The sequence below is a fragment of the Molothrus aeneus genome, chromosome 12, assembly GCF_037042795.1.
Source record: "Molothrus aeneus isolate 106 chromosome 12, BPBGC_Maene_1.0, whole genome shotgun sequence".
Lineage (NCBI taxonomy): Eukaryota > Metazoa > Chordata > Aves > Passeriformes > Icteridae > Molothrus > Molothrus aeneus.
This window is the reverse complement of record NC_089657.1, coordinates 21,161,755-21,178,991: the sequence shown is the minus strand read 5'-3', so window position 1 is coordinate 21,178,991 and position 17,237 is coordinate 21,161,755. Positions and strand designations below refer to the sequence as shown.

At 42.5% G+C, this 17,237-nt stretch overlaps 1 protein-coding gene across 1 annotated transcript; it reads right to left on the bottom strand.

Moving 5' to 3' along the window:
- Positions 1-292: 292 nt before the first annotated feature.
- Positions 293-15,591, bottom strand: NINJ1 (ninjurin 1). The gene is made up of 4 exons (XM_066558085.1): positions 15,380-15,591; positions 8,041-8,275; positions 3,755-3,916; positions 293-1,901 (listed from the first exon to the last, which is right to left on the bottom strand). The coding sequence occupies exons 1-3, from the start codon at positions 15,449-15,451 to the stop codon at positions 3,762-3,764; spliced, it is 462 nt and encodes a 153-aa protein (XP_066414182.1). The 5' UTR covers positions 15,452-15,591; the 3' UTR covers positions 293-1,901; positions 3,755-3,761.
- Between the last annotated feature and the right edge of the window lie 1,646 nt (positions 15,592-17,237).

Below are 17,237 nucleotides of genomic sequence, written 5' to 3'. Positions count from 1 at the left end.
TACAGATTTCATGTATAAGAATGTTTTGCAAATCTTACTTAATCACAATAAAAGACATGGGAAGCAGCATCAGAAGTGTGACAGCCACGACAGACAGCCAGTGGGCATGAAGAGTCCTACAGGAGTTGGTGGTTTGTGAAAAATAAATACAGGAAGGAAGTTGTCCTGTGTGCCTCTTTCAGAACTTGTTCTGAGTTATGTTTACATTAGTATGGCCCACAAAATTAAACCACTGCCTGCTGGATACTGGTTAAATACATGTAACAATGGAAATGAAGCAACAAAAGACAAATTAGAAAATAAAAAAAGAATATCTATTCCATTACTAATCACATGAGTTTGATTTGTTTTCTGTTAGTAATTCTTACAGAACATATACATGAAAGTCTGGTACATCAGTGGGCTTTGAGACATAGCCAAAGGGAAAGGTCAGTAATAAAACTTGTAAATGAGATGAGACACATGAAATCAATCTTCTATTCTTATGTACAAAGGAGCTTTTGAAAATTGACATCAAGAAAATTGATTCATACAAATCTACATCTTGCATTTACATATAAGTGCAATCTAGAAAACTTTTAGATTTTTCTGATTGTAGGTATGATACTTTGGAAATAAAATGACTAAAATGTTTTTGTTGAAGAAATTATTGTAACCTACACTATTACTAGCAATAGTGTATTTAGAAAAAGTGTAAGTCCCTGAGCCAGCAGGTAAGAGACTAGAAGACATTTATAACTCTCTACATATATTTAAAAATAAAAATTGAAAATTTTATTTTGCTTTTAGCCATAAACTCATAAAAGGAACAAAACTGCAGCAATCAATGATGGGAAGAGAGAGAGGGAACTAGAGAGAAAAATTCAGTTCATTTTGCCATTTGAGTTGCTGCTGACAGGCACTTGGTACCAGTTTAACAGGTAAAGTTCACCCTGGATCTTCCAGTTTACCAGTAGAGCCTAGAAAAGGCGGCACTTGTAATAGGGTTTCCAGAAATTTGATATAAGAAAGAACCTTTTACAATGAAGGTGGTGAGGCCCTGGCACAGGGTGTCCAGAGCAGCTGTGGCTCCCCCTGCATCCCTGGAAGTGTCCAAGGCCAGGGCTTGGAGCAAGTGAAAGGTGTCCCTGCCCATGGCAGGGATGGAACAGGATGAGCTTTAAAGGTCCCTTGAATGCAAACTACTCTATGATTCAAATAAATACATATAATGGACAGAATACACAGAATAGCAATACATGGTAAGAAACCATTAAAAATTAGGTGATTTGTGTCTGTGCATGAAGGACAGGAAATTTTAAGTGTGTCCAGAAGAAACAATTCAAACGATTACCTGTGAACAAAACTGGGCAAAAGAATGCTGCTTATTTCTTTTTGTCTCATCTTTCCTTTAGCTAGAGTGGAAAAAAATGCAAAACAAAAAGCTGTGCAAAAGCAGAGCCACCTTTACACACCGCTCGGCTACAGAGTACATGGGCTTGGTGCCAAGCTGTGAAATAAAGGACAATGTGACCACGGCAGAATCAAAGGCCTGACATTTCTTACCATCGTGAAATGACAAATTGCCACAAAAACCAAAGGCATGTAAAAAGAAAAATCCTGTGAAATGCTACCAGATGATATTTCCTTGTTTCATGAATTTATGTCACTTCTCTGAAAAAAAAATAAGTTTCTTCAGAAATTGAAATGCCAATATTCCAGAAAAACAGCATCCTTGGGGCGAAGCTAACCTTCTCTTAGATGCCAAACAATTTAAATATTAAGACATGGGAAAATTTCAGGTATACAGGTGTGTTGGAAGCCTGAGAAAGCTGCTTGGTGTGTCCAGCTTCTTCTTCCCCACTGTGTCCAGCGTAGCTGGCTCAACTGCAAATGGCATCTAAAATGAATGCTCCAGGTCTCTGAAACACAAAGATATTGATATTTTAGTGATACAGGAATTATAGTAAATGATACATTTACTTTAAAGGGGCAATTAAGTTTTCGGGGGAAAAGGGTGCATAATAGTAAAGGTGAAGCCAGAGCATGGCTACTCCTTTCTTTCAGGGTTTTGAGGAGACTGTGGCAACAGACTGAAAAACACTTATTTCTCAGGTTACATTCAGATGGCAAGCAAGGGCAATGTGTACAAATGAGCAAACAACAGCTGTAATGTTCCAAAGCAATATAGAACTTTCACATTTAACAAGTCTGCAGCAAAAAATAGGTTCTGGACACCACATTTGGCTGTTTAATTAGGAAACTGCATGTGTGAGAGCATGGAGGCAGGAGCCCACAGCTTCTGGTTCTGTTCTGAGCTTCCTTATGCCTATTTCAGATCCTTGTCTCTGCCTCTGTCCCGGGTGTTTTGTCCCATGAAGGCAGCTAAAATTCCAATAATCCTTCATGCAGCTCCCTTGGTTTTGCCAGTGTTAATTTTGGGGTTATTGCTTCAGTACTGCTTTAACATGTTCTCCTGAAATTAACATTCTACCTGCATTTCAGGTAATAGCTCAGATAATCTATGTGCTCTTCGCTGTTAAAATTAAATACTTATTAGTCTGTTTGTAGCAACTATGGCCAGAAAATGCATTAAAACGATCTTGTTTCACTGCCAGAATTTCACAGGTTTTGGTTAAAGGAGAAAATTACACCCATATCCTGAGATAAATTACTGTAGTTCTTAATTTTCCTATAACTTTTTACAATGATTTCTCCTCATGCTGTTTTGACTGATGATCAATTTTGGTTTGACTCCCATTTTTGTTACAGATTTCTGTTGCACTGTTCATCTACAGATTAATAGTTTAAAGGCCTTGTATCTTCTTTTTTATGGAGAAAGGGTTTCTTGTAGAAGTTTGCACAAAGCAGTAATGTTATTTGCACGGGCTGTCTGTGTAGTACAGAGTGCAACCATGGCCTGTCAGCCCAGCCATTCCTTCTTCAGCAGGTCTCTGACCCTGGACTGACATCTGGGAGACCAAGTGCCAGAGCAATGTTGGCACGCACAGACTTAGCACTGCTATTTTAAAGGCAGATGTTGACCATGGTGCTTCTTGCATTACGAGCCTATAATTTAGGTTTATGTCCTCCCAAACTGCTCATCATAGCTAGGAAGACACCCAGTTTGATCCCCACAATTCCTGTATTTATCCTTCTGTATAAGTAAAGAACAAAGCTGCAAGTGCAGGTAGAGCAACAAGATTGTCCTAAATGGCCACATGTGAAGTGACAGTGCTCATCTCTGTGAGCTGAGTCTCCCACAGAGCAAAGCCCCGTCCTGTGAAGGACAGAGCAGCCACACGATCTGGAGCCAGCCCAGAAACTGAGAGACTCCAGCATGTGCAGTGTTACATGTCAGATTTAATAGCCCTAGCTACTTGGAAACAGATTGTCTTCAGCATTAAGTAACAGACTGGATGCAAACCTTCCTTAAAAAAAGGAGAGGCATTTGGAGAAAGCAGAACAACATTATTTCCCTTATTGTCTCAGTCAGCAGTAAGGAAAAGGAGTGGCTAGGCCAGGACAATCCTTACACTTCCTACGGGTGACATGTGCTGCCATCAACTTTTGAACTCCACATTCACAAACACATTGTAATAGCTTACCAGTTCCCAGCAGCTTCTGCTTTTGCACTAATGGGAAGTGAGCTCAGGTATCTGCAAGAACTTCAACAGTACAGATCAGCCTGTGGCTGTTTCTGAAGTGCTCCAGTGTGCTCTGCATTCCTGGATGCAGTGCTCTGCTACCTCATGCTGCAGGAGACCACACTCACCTGGTCCTTACTGTCTTGATGCTGGCTCAGCAACTGGTTTCTGCACTCCAAAGGCAGTGATAAAAATATTCACAACTACTATAATGAATACTAGTCCAGTTGCAAGGTTGTTGAGGAAATTCAGCTTTCCATGTTTTGCAGGGTTGTTAAGGTCATATTTTACTTCAAAGAGAAAGGAGAAAAAATGTTTAATAATATGTATATTTCAAAATCCAGAATAAAAGGTTTCTGCTGCAGTTACAGAATTTATCTTATGCTAAGCTATTTGGATCAGTCATATTTAAAAGGGAAGTCAGATTCTGCAGTGTCACTGAAAGTGCTAAGGAGAAGGTCTGTAACCACAAGGAGCTTATCAACTTCAAGTAATTAGCATCTAATCTCTGTGGAGACACATGGGAAGTAATGGATGCACTAACATCACTAGAAATCTTTCGAGTTCTTGATGTTTTGAAGCCGAGCTTTGTTGCAGACTTTAAGCATTTAAAAATTATTTCAGTCTTGAATATATGAAACTTGAAGCCCTGAGAGGATGAAGTTGAATTTCCTAGTTAAAATGCTACAAATCTCATTACCAGGGCTGGATTTTTTCTGTACTGGTGCCCTTCCCCAGCTTGTATTCCCTTTTACTCCCTGCCTTTGCCCTGATTCTGTTTTTAGAAAGCAAGGGTACTCTATCTGTTAAACAGAGGGAGGTGTCAGAGCAGTGTAGCTGCAGTCCTTTCTACAGAGAGCATCTGCTGTGGAAACATTTTCCTTTGTTTCTTGCAGCTGTTTTTCGGTTGAACTGCTAAAGGGAGTGAGGGAGGCTCACACAAGCATTAATGGAGTGTAAGCTTTGATTCCAGGCCTTGTGATAGCATACAAATTAGTTACATTGGGCTGATAATAGGTTTGGTTTTAAGACAGTGAGAAGTCTGGGGCACTTGCCTGGCATCATAGAATCATTAAGGCTGGAAAAGACCTCCAAGGTCATCAGATCCAACTTTGACCAAATACTATGCCCACTGAAATACCATGTGAAAACCCAAGAGTTTCCTGTCTCTGTTCTCTGGCAGCAAGGGCCCTGCAGCTGAGACCCTTGGCTACATTCCTTTGATGCTGATGGAGTGAGTGCTGATGAATTCTGAAGCATGTTTTGAGAATGAGTTTTGTCTGTTGAGACTCCAAGTTCTCAACAGCATATATCACTGGAGCTTGTGTCTGCATGTGCACAACATGTGAGAGAAAGTTTATACCAGACAAGTTTTTACAGCAACATAAAACCTAGGGCTCCTTCTGATAGGCACATACATAGACATACAACTTATGACTCTACCACACAAAATAAATCTTGTTACTTGCTTGTACCATCATCACTGTGTTCCATACTGCAGAAGTGAACCACTGAACCAATATCCCTTGTTGTTGAATGGTCGCAAACACACTTGTGATGCTGAAGTGCTAACAGCCAGGTTCACCTGGGGTTCCTAATAATGCTGGTTTGGTTTCAAGGAATTCTGAGCACCTGCTCAAGTCCTGTTTGCTAAAGCAGTGTAGTCAAACATCACAGGCCAGGCAAAGCATTGAAGAACAGTGTGGGGGAACTGCCCTGAGAAGCTACTGCACACCTTTGCAGGCATTAAATAATTTAAGTTCAGTAAATACTTCGACCTTAAAATGAGTATACACATCTGTAAAGTATCTGGAGGCATGTGGATGCTTGCACCCCAATAGGACCTGGAAGGACTCCATGTGAGTGAAGAATAAATGAAACTGAATCATTAGTTCTGAAACATAGAATAACAGCATTTGGGACAGTTGGATAAAAATAGAAAGGTAATAATGGCCTGACCTGTTATGTGAGTAAAAAGCAATCACACTGAAAGGCAAACTGACACTTTCAGAGCTGTCCCTTTGTCCACAGGAGGGTCAGGGAAGACAAGTAATACTTGTCAGTTTAGGAAAAGCTCTAAACTTTCAAGTAGAATTGCAGTAATTCTATCTTTGTAATTACAGCACTTAAGATGAGGGTGTTTGTGAAAATGTTCTTAAGAACAGTTATTCATCAAGTATTTTATTATAATGGATTACTATGATTTCAAGCCACTGAAACTATTTCAAGACATTCTTTGCTTTTCTTCCAAAAAGTTAAGATGACCAAATCCCTTCCAAGGACAAGTTTGCTGAACATTTCTCACATTGTTTTCGTGAAAGGCTCTTTAGAAGGAGGAAAAGCTTTTAATACCTAGTAGAAACTGTGAGAACTGGTAGTTCCCAGGATAAAACCCTGACTCAAGGAAAGAAACTGGATCATGGCACAGACTTTTGTTTGGCCGTGTGAGAGCTTGAAGAGACAGAATTTCATGGCTGGACAGAAACAAACTATTCCTGCAAGCCAAAACTATAAAATATACATTGTGAAAAGAAAGTTCTTGCTCTGATGCCTGCATTTTCATACCTTTGTGTCCTGTTTCCTGTCTTCTTCCTGTCTTTGACCTTAGCAGGACAACACTGCTCCAAGAGTGCATCACCATAAGCCAAGGGCTCTGTTACCCTCATTGTGACAATGATAAAATTGACAGCAATTTGTCACAGTACAAGCTGGCTTGTACTGGGCAATTGATTTGGCTATAAATAAGAAACCCAACTGGTTCCATAAACTGGCCCCTGGGTTGACAGACAGGAACCTCAACCAATTACATTCCATCCTAAGCTGCAGACATCTCACTGGTCAGGAGCTGCGCTGTGTGGGGATCAGACCAATTAGCAGTTGAGACCAGGGTTTTCAAATCCCCTATATTTACTAGGTTTGGACACCAAAACACGCTGTTTGTCAAATGGAGCTTTGAGGTGTGTGTGTCGTCCCTGTCTCCAACCACCTAAGGGACTGAACATGTGGCCCGTAACATAATAGCAATTTATACCATTTAAGCAGTGTGTCTTGCAGAAACAAGCATTAAAAAGCAGTATCTCAGCATATACTGAGAAATTATTGCCCAGCAGAAAGACAGGGAGCTTGTTTACAGCCTCAAAGCCAGATGAAGCAACCAGGGAGACGCCTTCAACTGAGGAACATAGATGTATTTTACTGATTTTTCCATTACCTGTTCCCCACACCTGCCAGCATCAACAGGTTGGGTTTTTTCCAGTCCCCTTCTGCAATCTCCTCTGAGCCAAGACCTGGATTCTGCTTTTGCACCAACTCTAACAAATGCAGAGACAGCTGTATTCCATCTCTTTTGTAAGAAAGAAACAAGCCACATCAACTGTGAATATTACAAGCCATGTATATCCTGGATCCCTAGGAACTTTCTCCTTGAACAGAACATTATTTTTTCAGCTGTGATAAGTGAGCAGAACACTGAAAGATTGTCAGGGATGCCAAACTCATTAAATGCCATGTGTGAAGTCTGCCTTTTCATTTACATTAGGCCCAAGGTCAGTTATCTAGTTCCCACTAAGGTAAAGGATGAGATTTGAAAAATGTTATGAGAATAAATGATCTCATATCACTAGCAGAAATGATCCACAGCTGTTTCCTACCATTGGCAGTGTCATTTATTCCAGGTGGGCAATGGTAGATGCAGCTTGATTGCAACACAGCCAAGCTAAAGACAACATGCCACACCAACATGACGATGGACATTTTGACTTTCACTTCCCTTTTGGAGTTCCCCATTCACATTATTTTCTTATATGATATGGAAGAAATACATTTCAGTCATAAGATTAAGTAACAGTCTTGCCAAAAACATAATTATGAAACTTGATAGACCTCACTATCCTGTCTGGCCTACTGATGTTTCTTTTACAATATTTCATAACTTTCCTTCCTCCTCAGGCTTTCTGGAGGAAAAATATTCATAGTATGGGCAAATGAGTAGGAGAAAGGTGATAAAAATTGAAGATTTCACATAAAGTTGCCTTTCCTCCCTTTGTTGCAGTATTTCTATGGTTTCAAGAGAAAATCTGCATTTTTGGATATTAGAAAAATTTCTTTACTGAAAGGGTTGTCAAGCGTTGGAACTGCCCAGGGAAGTGGTTGAGTCACCATCCCTGGAGATAATTAAAAGATGTGCAATTGTGATGTTTATGTACATGGTTTAGTGGTGAACAGGGCAGTGCTGGGTTAACTTTTTGACTAGCTGATCTTAGAGGTCTTTTCCAACCTAAATGATTCTGTGATTCTAACCTGAATTGGTTCTGAGGTAAAGGCTTTTTAAAAGCAAAGGGTGTTTATTTACCATCCTATAGGCTGTGTCCTATAAGAAAAATATGAGTCAGTGGTTCTTGCTGTTGTTACCTACCAAGGAATATCAAGAGCACTCCCACCATAACTTGCAGGGTGAGCGACAGACTGATGAGAATGATCAGCGGGACGTAGAAGGAAAAGGAGGGTCCTTGCTCCATGACAGCTTTGAGCTGGGAGGCGTTGGCCATCAGCAGGGCGATGTCCAGCATGCTCTCGGCTGCGCTCTTCTTGTTGGCATAGTGGTTGATGTTGATGGGTCTGTTCCTTTGGAACCATTGCCACCTTCTGCGCTGGAGCCAGCAGAGAGGAAAATGGTTATTCCCATCTCTTAATTGGTGGTGAGTGGGATATCACTTGGCCCATCAAATGATTCCTGTGACCATATGGGCAGAACCACAGCAGTGCTGAGATCTTCTGTGCAGCTTTCCCTTGTTAGCCCCATCCTCCAGAAGGAGAGCAGAAACCTGCCTGCTTCTACTGCCCTTTTACACCTTTTCCAGCTTGCCTATAGGATCAGTTTAAACAGTCAGCATGTTTCTACCAAAGTTTGCACTGAGAAAAAGTTGGGAGGGAAAAACCACTGTAACACAATCCAGCAAACAACAGGTTGTTGTAACTAATTTACTCCTGAAGGCACACTTAAAAATACAGATATTTATTAAATTCACTTTCTCTCCTTACACATCCAAAAAGTTCTTTCCTTACTCATGAGTCTTCTTTTAAAGACAGATGTGAAGTTGGCCACTGTGTGAGCTTTGCTTGCCCTCCTTTCCTTGCTACTCCTTCCTTCACCATGCCACTGTCCAGGGCCATCCATACCCCCATACACAGATGTTTTTCCACTTTACTATCATCATATCATATGATGTGTTGTTGCCAAGAATTGCCCAATTACAAGGGAATCTTTTTTCCCCCATTTTCACATCAGCTGTTTGGGTTGTTTTTCATTTGTTTGGTATTTTTTAAATTGCTCTGCAAACAAACAGGAAAATAAAAACCTGCTGCAGGGCAAACTTAGGGCTAGTTAACCCAATGGGATGAATATATGAGTGTTTCCTGATGATGATTCATGTGACCTGACTTGAAATGTCACTGCTTGTCTCCCAGCGGTGCCTATTTCTCTATGGATTAGGTGCAGCTTAGAGTAACTAGGTTAGAGTTAGCAGCCCAGCTCCAGGAGGAAGGAAGAGTAAGTGATCCTCTATCCTGCTGTCTCTGAACAGGTTAGCAATTTTATTCTTTCTGCTCTTCTAGACTTTAAAAATAATAGAGAAATATATGAAAAGTAAACTTGTTCTAGCTGTCTTCTTTAAACCTACTTCTTAGAGACTTTTTTACTGCCCAGATACGTTGCTCCTTGCCAGACTCCTGTGAAAGGAGTCTGGCTTTGCAGGTTAGCTCAAATGCAGAAGACACCCTCTAATTACTCTCCTCAGCAGCACTAAACGTTATCAACTCCCAAGCCAGGCTTGCCACAGTCCAGACCTAAAAGCCTCCTTTTAAACAGGGTAGATATTCATATACACATTGCCAGTTTTTTCAGGGCATTTAAATACCAAACTTGACCTGTTTTCACCAGACACGTCATCCATCACAAGCCTAAATGTTTGACTGAGTGTAATAGGGCAGCAGAAAATGTCAGAGGTTTTTCTCAGCCTGTGATCTTGCCTTCACCAGGAAAAATGACCTGTAATCATGAAAACCCCTCAAACATTCACTTCCTGCCTCCTGACTGATGTTGGAAAACCAGAAAACAAAAATCCAAAAAAAAAGAGCAAATTAGCCTTGTCTTCTGGGAGCAAGCTGAAGGCTGCTGCCAGAGGTCTTGAAGCTGAGGCAGTCAGTACTACATGGGTACTTTTTAAGATCAGATTGTGTGTTACACAGCAATATATACACAGGTAAAGAAAAAAGAGATGTTGCCTTAACCTCAGGAGAGTGACAGTCTGTACAACAGAAATTATAGTAGAACTTGGTTATGTGGCTTTATGGTTTCAGGGGGATTCCAGGAATGCAGCAACATGTGCAGCTGACAGCACCAAACAACACTTCCTGTGCTTTGATTATCCACAGGAGTACAGAGGGACAGTGGAATGTCTGGAGATTTTCTAGGATACACATAAAGGAGTGCTCTTCCTGCAGGTGTCACCTGGCAAAAGAGCAGTATGCATTGCACAGGACCTGCTTCAGCCTTAGTGCAACCAAAACATCTCCTCACACACATTCAACATTCAAATTCCTTGGCAGAGACAAGATAAGGCCTTGTGTTTGTGTCTCCAAAGGACTTTGAGCAAAGCCAGCACGTGCGTTCACATATAAGAGCCATACGCATCTGGGACACCATTCCCTGCTTGCCTTCAGGGCCTCAGTGCTGCAAAGCTTCAGCCTCACAGCACAACAACCTGCCCTGCTGGTCTATGCACAGTTAGACAAAGGATGGGAGTGAAAAGCCTCTTCCTCTTGCTCCATCTGTGACTGGAAGAATACCATGGAAGAGCTATTTTCACAGTGACATGGTGCTGTCCCCACAGGCAGTACCACTCTAGGTCTCCTCACAGAAGCAGGGGCTGTTTGCTTGCCCAGAGCACCGCACTCTGCAAGGATAAAGCTACAATGCCATGTCATAAACAGGCATGTTTTTGGTTCTGACGGAACCTTCACTCCAAGATTGCACAGTTCACAGTACCTCTGTGTTAGTACACACTCTGCATCTGCTTTGCTTCACTCCCTCTTTCAATGGTATACCCAGAAAAACTGAGTCCCTCTCAAGTACAGAAAGGATCTATTTGTTACATTTATTAAAAAGCAAATACAAGCGGCTCTGTAGCAAATGTCCTTAGGTGCTGAGTGTATGACAGCGAAGCCCCACCTGGTGATTCAACAGGAAGGAAACAGCACTGAAAATGGAAATATTTGAAAACAATAAAGTATCTTTGCTAAATACAGTAAATTGTTATAGAAAGGATTACAGCAGTTTTCTTTCTATTTGGGGTTAGTTATTAATGCAATGTTATGGGCCAACAGCTTTGATTGAAAATGAGAATGGACTAGAATGACCTCTGGGTTTGCAATGCCATAGAGCAAGCTTCCTGAAAATCTCGTGTTTAGGAATAAGTCTGAATTATAAAACAATGGAAACTTGCTAAATAGTAATGAAGCTGTGCAGAACTAAAGCTGAGCCATACTGAACTTAGTGGGGCTGGTCTTTACTGTGTTCTGCAATATTCTTCCCAATCAGAACTGATAAAAAGATGCTAAAAAGAATTTTGTTTAAGAAGTAATTTACTACGGTTTTGAAGTAATAATCTTTCAGAAAAATACCACATGGCTGATTTTTCCAGATCTTTGAGGGAAAATTTCATGTTTGGAAAAAATTCCAGTTAAATCAAAAAAGAGATGGATCAGACATAAAAGGAATAATACAGGACTAAAATAGAACACCATTTCAGAACTTTTATTTTTTTGTAAGATCAAACTTACCGCTACAGGATTGAACTAACAACTTTGCACTAGTATTTAATAATACTTATAGTTGTAGAATTTTTGTCCATATCTCCATCACCTACACACTGAAATTGCAAAGGGCCATTTATGGCCACTCTGAGTCAGACCTCCCCTCCATCTCAGAGACCTTGCTGATCTAAAAGCAGTCAGGTAAAATATTCAACAAAGAAAAAAAGTATTTGTCCAACAAAAATATTTTAAGCCATATCAGTCATGTAATGGATGATTACAGATTCACAGAATAGGCTGAGTTGGAAGGAATCCGCAGGGACCACCAAGTCCAGCCCCTGGCCCTGCCCAGACCCCCCCACAATCCCACCCTGTCCATCCCTGGCAGCACTGTCCAAATGCTCCTGGAGCTCTGGCAGCCTCGGGTCTGTGCCCATTCCCTGGGGAGCCTGGGCAGTGCTCAGCACCCTCTGGGGGAAGAACCTTGCCCTGAGATCCACCCTAACCCTCCCTGACACAACTTCAGGCCATTCCCACAGGTCCTATCACTGGTCACCACAAGAAGACATCAGTGCCCCTCTTCTGCCACTCACAAGGAAGTTGTTGACCCCAGTGAGTCTCCCCTCAGCCTCCTCTTCTCCAGCTGAACAGACCAAGGCTTCCCCTCCAGGCCCTTCACCATCCTCATGGCCTCCTTATCTCTAATGGATCCTTTGTACACCGCCTCAGAGGATACTCTGTGGTTTATCCTTCAAAAAGACATTAGATCATTTGTTCAGCTTAGTACTGACTCAAGAGAGAAAAACCCCTACTCTGGCTCTGGAATGAATCATCAGTTTCATTTCCCATGGAAATTTCATTTTGAGGAGAGAGGGGAGATGTTCACCCAAGTAGCAACCCAGTGTAACACTAACTAGTTTGTGAGAACTCTGCAATCACATGCTGTGGTTGCTGGCAAATACAAAAAAAAAAAAAAAAAAAAAAAAAAAAAAGAAAAAAAGGGAAAAACTCAGCATGTATTTGTATTTCATAGACATGATTTTCTAGCAGCTCCAAAACCTTGTGCTTAAGAAGAATCACTTTTATACAAACAGATCGTGCAAGCATGACTACATTAAGAAAAAAACTGTGGCAATCATGTTGACTTCTGAGAGCTAAAAAAGTTAATATTAAAAAAGGGAAAAGTACAGGCTGCTGAGGGCCAGCTTTAGCAGTTTTAACAGCTTTAGCACTGTTTTCCTAAAGCTGTACTGGTTCCAGGGTCCAGTTAAAATATTTCTACTCATTAAATTACTGTAAAATAAGCAGCACACCTCATGACTAAATTTGTGAAATGAAGGAGTAACTTAAATTTGTTCACACAGCTATTTAAATGGAAGTTTGCTCCAGTATAATTTTTTCTGCCTTGCATTATTATTACTACTCATTCCACTCATTTGGTCTTACAATACTATTTCTCACAACTGGGCTGTGGACTGTCTATTTTGTGTGGTTAACACACTGTTTGTTTATTCTAGCTACTTAAAAATATTCAAGCAAAAACTTAACACCAATAGTATCAATATTTGGAGTAGATAGAACACTCCAAATTCAGTTTGATATGAGTAATGAGAACATACTACTTCAGGCTATATGCAGCAAAATAATTTCAAGCTCCTACAGGCTGGTTACTTGCAATATGATGCCAAGAAACTGCCATGTTTCAAATTACTTTCATGTTCCAAATTACCCCTCAATTAATATATGGACTTCAACACATTTTTAGGAATAGCATGATTAAAACTGTTTATTTTACTATCCAATTCTTGTTCAGCTTTTTCATAGCTCTTCCTTAACTCTTCATCTAGCACATCCTGTTATCTTGGAAAGACTAAACTAGATTTTACAACATGGTGGATGGAGAGTGTTTCAATATGGACCATGAACACGGAAAGCAACTAGATGGATGAAAAACTAGTTATAATCTGTATTTGTATGAACAGATCCTTTGAAGAAGAGATGAGATACTTCTGCCAGGTGTAATCACACATATTAGTCAGTGAGGTGTGCCATGCCAGACCAATCCTAGAAGCAAGGAATTTCTTGCTTCCAAAAGCCTGACATCTGCTAAAAAAATGTATTCAAATGAATGCTGGAGTAAAAATAAACCACATCAAACCACTGTGTGACCCTTGTTCAGATCTACTGAGAGCTTAACTGGTCTTTTAAAAATTCTTATGTTTTGATTGCTTTGAAGGTAACAACTACATCTGCATTTCATGTCAGCTCTTCTGTATGAGAAGGCAGTGGTCTGTGGTGAAGGTGTGCAAGAGAGTCTGTTTTGAGGAGAGGACAGATGCTGGGACAGGCAGGAAGGAAACAAGAGTGACTGACCCATGTTCCGATGCCTGTGAGCATTCCTCAAAGCAGACACACTTTTGACTCCAATACAGAAGATTCAGGCAGCTGCAGATGGTCCCTCCAGGTTTAGGTGGCTGCTGAGCTGGGGCGTTCTTTTGTTTGTGGGAATTGTGAACACTGGCAGAGTTTTTAAGGTATCTTCTATTCAGAGATGGGTTTTTGAAAAATCTATTTGTTTTACCTTGCATATACTTTGTGTGTGTGAGTGTGTGTGTGTGAGAGAGAGAGAGAGAGAAAATTTAGAAAGTGTTTATGAAGTTCACTGAAGTGCCACTAAATACATTTAAAACAATGGAATAGCATGTCTCACTGCTTATTCTTTATATGGCACTCACTGAGAACTTGAGTTTTGATGGGAACGATTAACAAAATGAGGGTTTCTTGCAACTGAAGATGCAGTAAAGCAGGTAAGTTGCTGAAAAATTCTTGGAGCAGACCACATTGGGGGAAAAATACCCCATCAAGAGTACTTGTGATGCAATCACAAAACTGCATCAAGAAAATGAGAGAACTCCTGAGAAGTCAGAGTTTTAGAGGAAACCACTCCAGACCACCAGCTTTACTTGCATATCCTAGGCTTGATTAACTTAAGGTAGGATTTCCAGGATTTATTGAAAACAGATTTTTATTTTTCTTGGTTTCATATTCATGACTCCAAATGTTTGTTAGGGAGGGAGTGTTGGAGGAAGGACAGATGTGCTACACAATCAGCCCAGTCTGTCTGTAACCAGAACATTTTACCAGTGACACAGAAGAGGGTTTAGTACAGTGGTTTCTGTGTGTCAGAGACTTAGGCTGGAGTAAGAGCTGCCTTTAGAGTTTAGTCTTTCCAAAACAAGATAAAAGACACTCTTTTACCCGTCTGTTTTCTTCAGATAAGTGGCATGTTCTGCAAATATCCTTTATACTTAAACAGAATGCGAATGAACATTTCCCAGTGAGGATGTCTGGTCATGTTTTGACTATACATAGTATGAAAAAGCTGTGTATTCTGGTTTTTATTTTGATTACTGCATGGAAATTAACCATACAGGCACAACCACTTCAGTTATTCTTCCTGGTTTTGTAATTGCTTATTTCGCGCGGATGTCCTCTCCCAAGCCAGCTGGGTGGGCAGAGCCCTGCAGGTGCGGCGAGCTGCGGACGGGCCTCGGACGAGGAGGGCCCTGGTGGCCCCTGGTGACAGGTGACAGCTGTAGGAGCCAGGAGCCGTCCTGGTAGCCCCTGGTGACAGATGACAGCTGCAGGAGCCAGGAGCAGCCCTGGTGGCCCCCTGGTGACAGGTGACAGCTGTAGGAGCCAGGAGCGGCCGGGGATGCTCTGCCCGGCCCTGTCCGGGCACACGGAACCCGCGCAGCGGCCTCCACGCAGGAACGGCGCGGAGCGCGCGGAAGGCAGGCTAAAAAGCCAGCAAGAACCGAGCAGCACCGACCGCCACCGCACCCCGCAGAGTCCCCGTCCCGCCCGGCCTCGGGAAGGACACGGCGGGATGGACACGGCGCCAGATCCCCCCGCCCCGCCCCGCCGGGCCCGGCCCTCACCTGCTCCTCGGCCGCCGACTCCGCGCCCTCCGCCGTCCCGTTGAGTTCGTGGGTCTCGCTGCCAGAGTCCATGGCGGCCGCCCGAGCCCCTCTTGCTCCGGGCGGGGGCAGGGGAAGGTTCCCCGGGGGCAGCGGCTCCCGGAGCTGGCCCGGCCTTCCCGAACCGCGCCCGGGGCCACTCCCGCCGCCGGGGCCGCCTTCCTCCGCCTTCCTCCGCCTTCCCCCGCCTTCCCCCGTTCTTCCCCCGCTGTTCCCCGCTGTTCCCCGCTCTTCCCGGCTCTTCCCCGCCTCCTTGCCTGCCTCTCCCCGCTCTCCCCCTCCCTGCCCGCGGGCGGAGGTTTCCGCGCAGGGCCGGGCCCGGCGGAGCTCAGCGCTCGGCCCGAGGGCCCGAGGAATCAACGGTTATGACAATATCAGAGTCCTGAAAGTGACCTGAATATTTTTATTTACTCTGAGCTTTCATGAAAAGCCAATGATCAAGGCAAAGGATAGTGCCCTTCTTTCCTAATCAGTAGGAGCTGGAAAGACTTTTCAGAACGTTTTCCAGACATTCTGGAAAGACATTAGTGAAAGATTCCCTGTCCATGGCAGGAGGGTTGTGACAAAATGATCTTTGTGGTTCCTTACAACCCAAAACATTCCATGACTCTGATTTTGGTTTTGCTCGCTCACATGCAACTGGTGTGGGCTTAATACCTGAAGCAAATAAGGAAATTTCCAGCCTCTGTTGTTGGGAAGATCAGTTTCAGCAATCACATTTCTCCATTTTGGATTTAAAATCTTGAAGCCAGTGATTAAATTTTTTTTTTTTTTTTTTTTTTTTTTTTTTTTTTTTTTTTTTTTGCTTAAGATGTGCTGCCTTGCTTGGCACACACATGTTTGGAACAGACTTTCTGAGAAAGAGAAGGTTTCCAGCAGTGCTGGACTTGTGCCAGAAGGAAATGAGTAAGCTCCTATGTAGAAATAAGCAGAAACATCTATGCAAGTTGTTTAGCATTAAAATGGGGACGTCTGGAGTTTGTGAAAATGCTCTTAACGTGAATATACAATTTACCAATACTCTTTTGGATTATTTTTTGATGCATTTAGAAGTGTAAGGTACTTAATTTTCTCTGTAAAGAGCAAGTACTACCCATTAGACAAAAGACTTCTCTGTGCAGTAGCGCTCACTTCCCCTGGGCTTGCTGCCCTCCACAGTCACTCATTGCTGTGCAGTGTGCTGTGTTCACAGCACATTGATTGTACACTTGAATCAGCCTCTCAGCTGCTCCATTCTGCCTCTGTAGTTTCTATGGAACAAACAGCTGTTCCATAGTCTGGAATGCTGGGTGCTGTTTGGTGGGCAGCCAACTTGCCTGCAGTGCAAATGTCAGTAAGACTATGCCTGGTAGGGCTGATTTTAGGGAGATGAGGGACCTGATGGCTCTGGGCTTCTCTGGAATGGAGGTGGCTGGGAGTGCTCATGGGTATCTCATCTGAATGTGAAGTACAAATTTGCAGCATGGCCACAAGTCATCTGGAGACCGTAGGATTGTGCCTGGGCCCGGCATGGCATGGCATGGCATGGCATGGCATTGGCATGGCATGGCATGGCATGGCATGGCATGGCATGGCATGGCATGGCATGGCACGGCACGGCATGGCATGGCAGCGTGTTGTCTGAGTCCAAACCTCGTGTTCAGAGACAGCTGTGTGATCCCCCAGCCTGGCCCTTTACACAAATTATTGGCATTCCTCCCTGGAGAGTCTGATGATCAGTTTTTTACATATTTTTTTAGAAAATTATGACAGCCTGCCAGGTTGTTAGGTGGTTGTACTGTTCTCTCATTCTGGAACACACTTTCTGAGGAGATCTGGC

What these genes read in the sequence shown, in the direction of transcription:
- NINJ1 (XM_066558085.1), bottom strand. Translation starts at nt 15,451, where the DNA reads ATGGACTCTGGCAGCGAGACCCACGAACTCAACGGGACGGCGGAGGGC. An exon ending in AGTCGGCGGCCGAGGAGCAG is followed by an intron (nt 8,276 to 15,379) that starts GTGAGGGCCGGG and finishes TGCTGGCTCCAG; the next exon opens with CGCAGAAGGTGGCAATGGTT. An exon ending in AGTGCTCTTGATATTCCTTG is followed by an intron (nt 3,917 to 8,040) that starts GTAGGTAACAAC and finishes TTCTCTTTGAAG; the next exon opens with TAAAATATGACCTTAACAAC.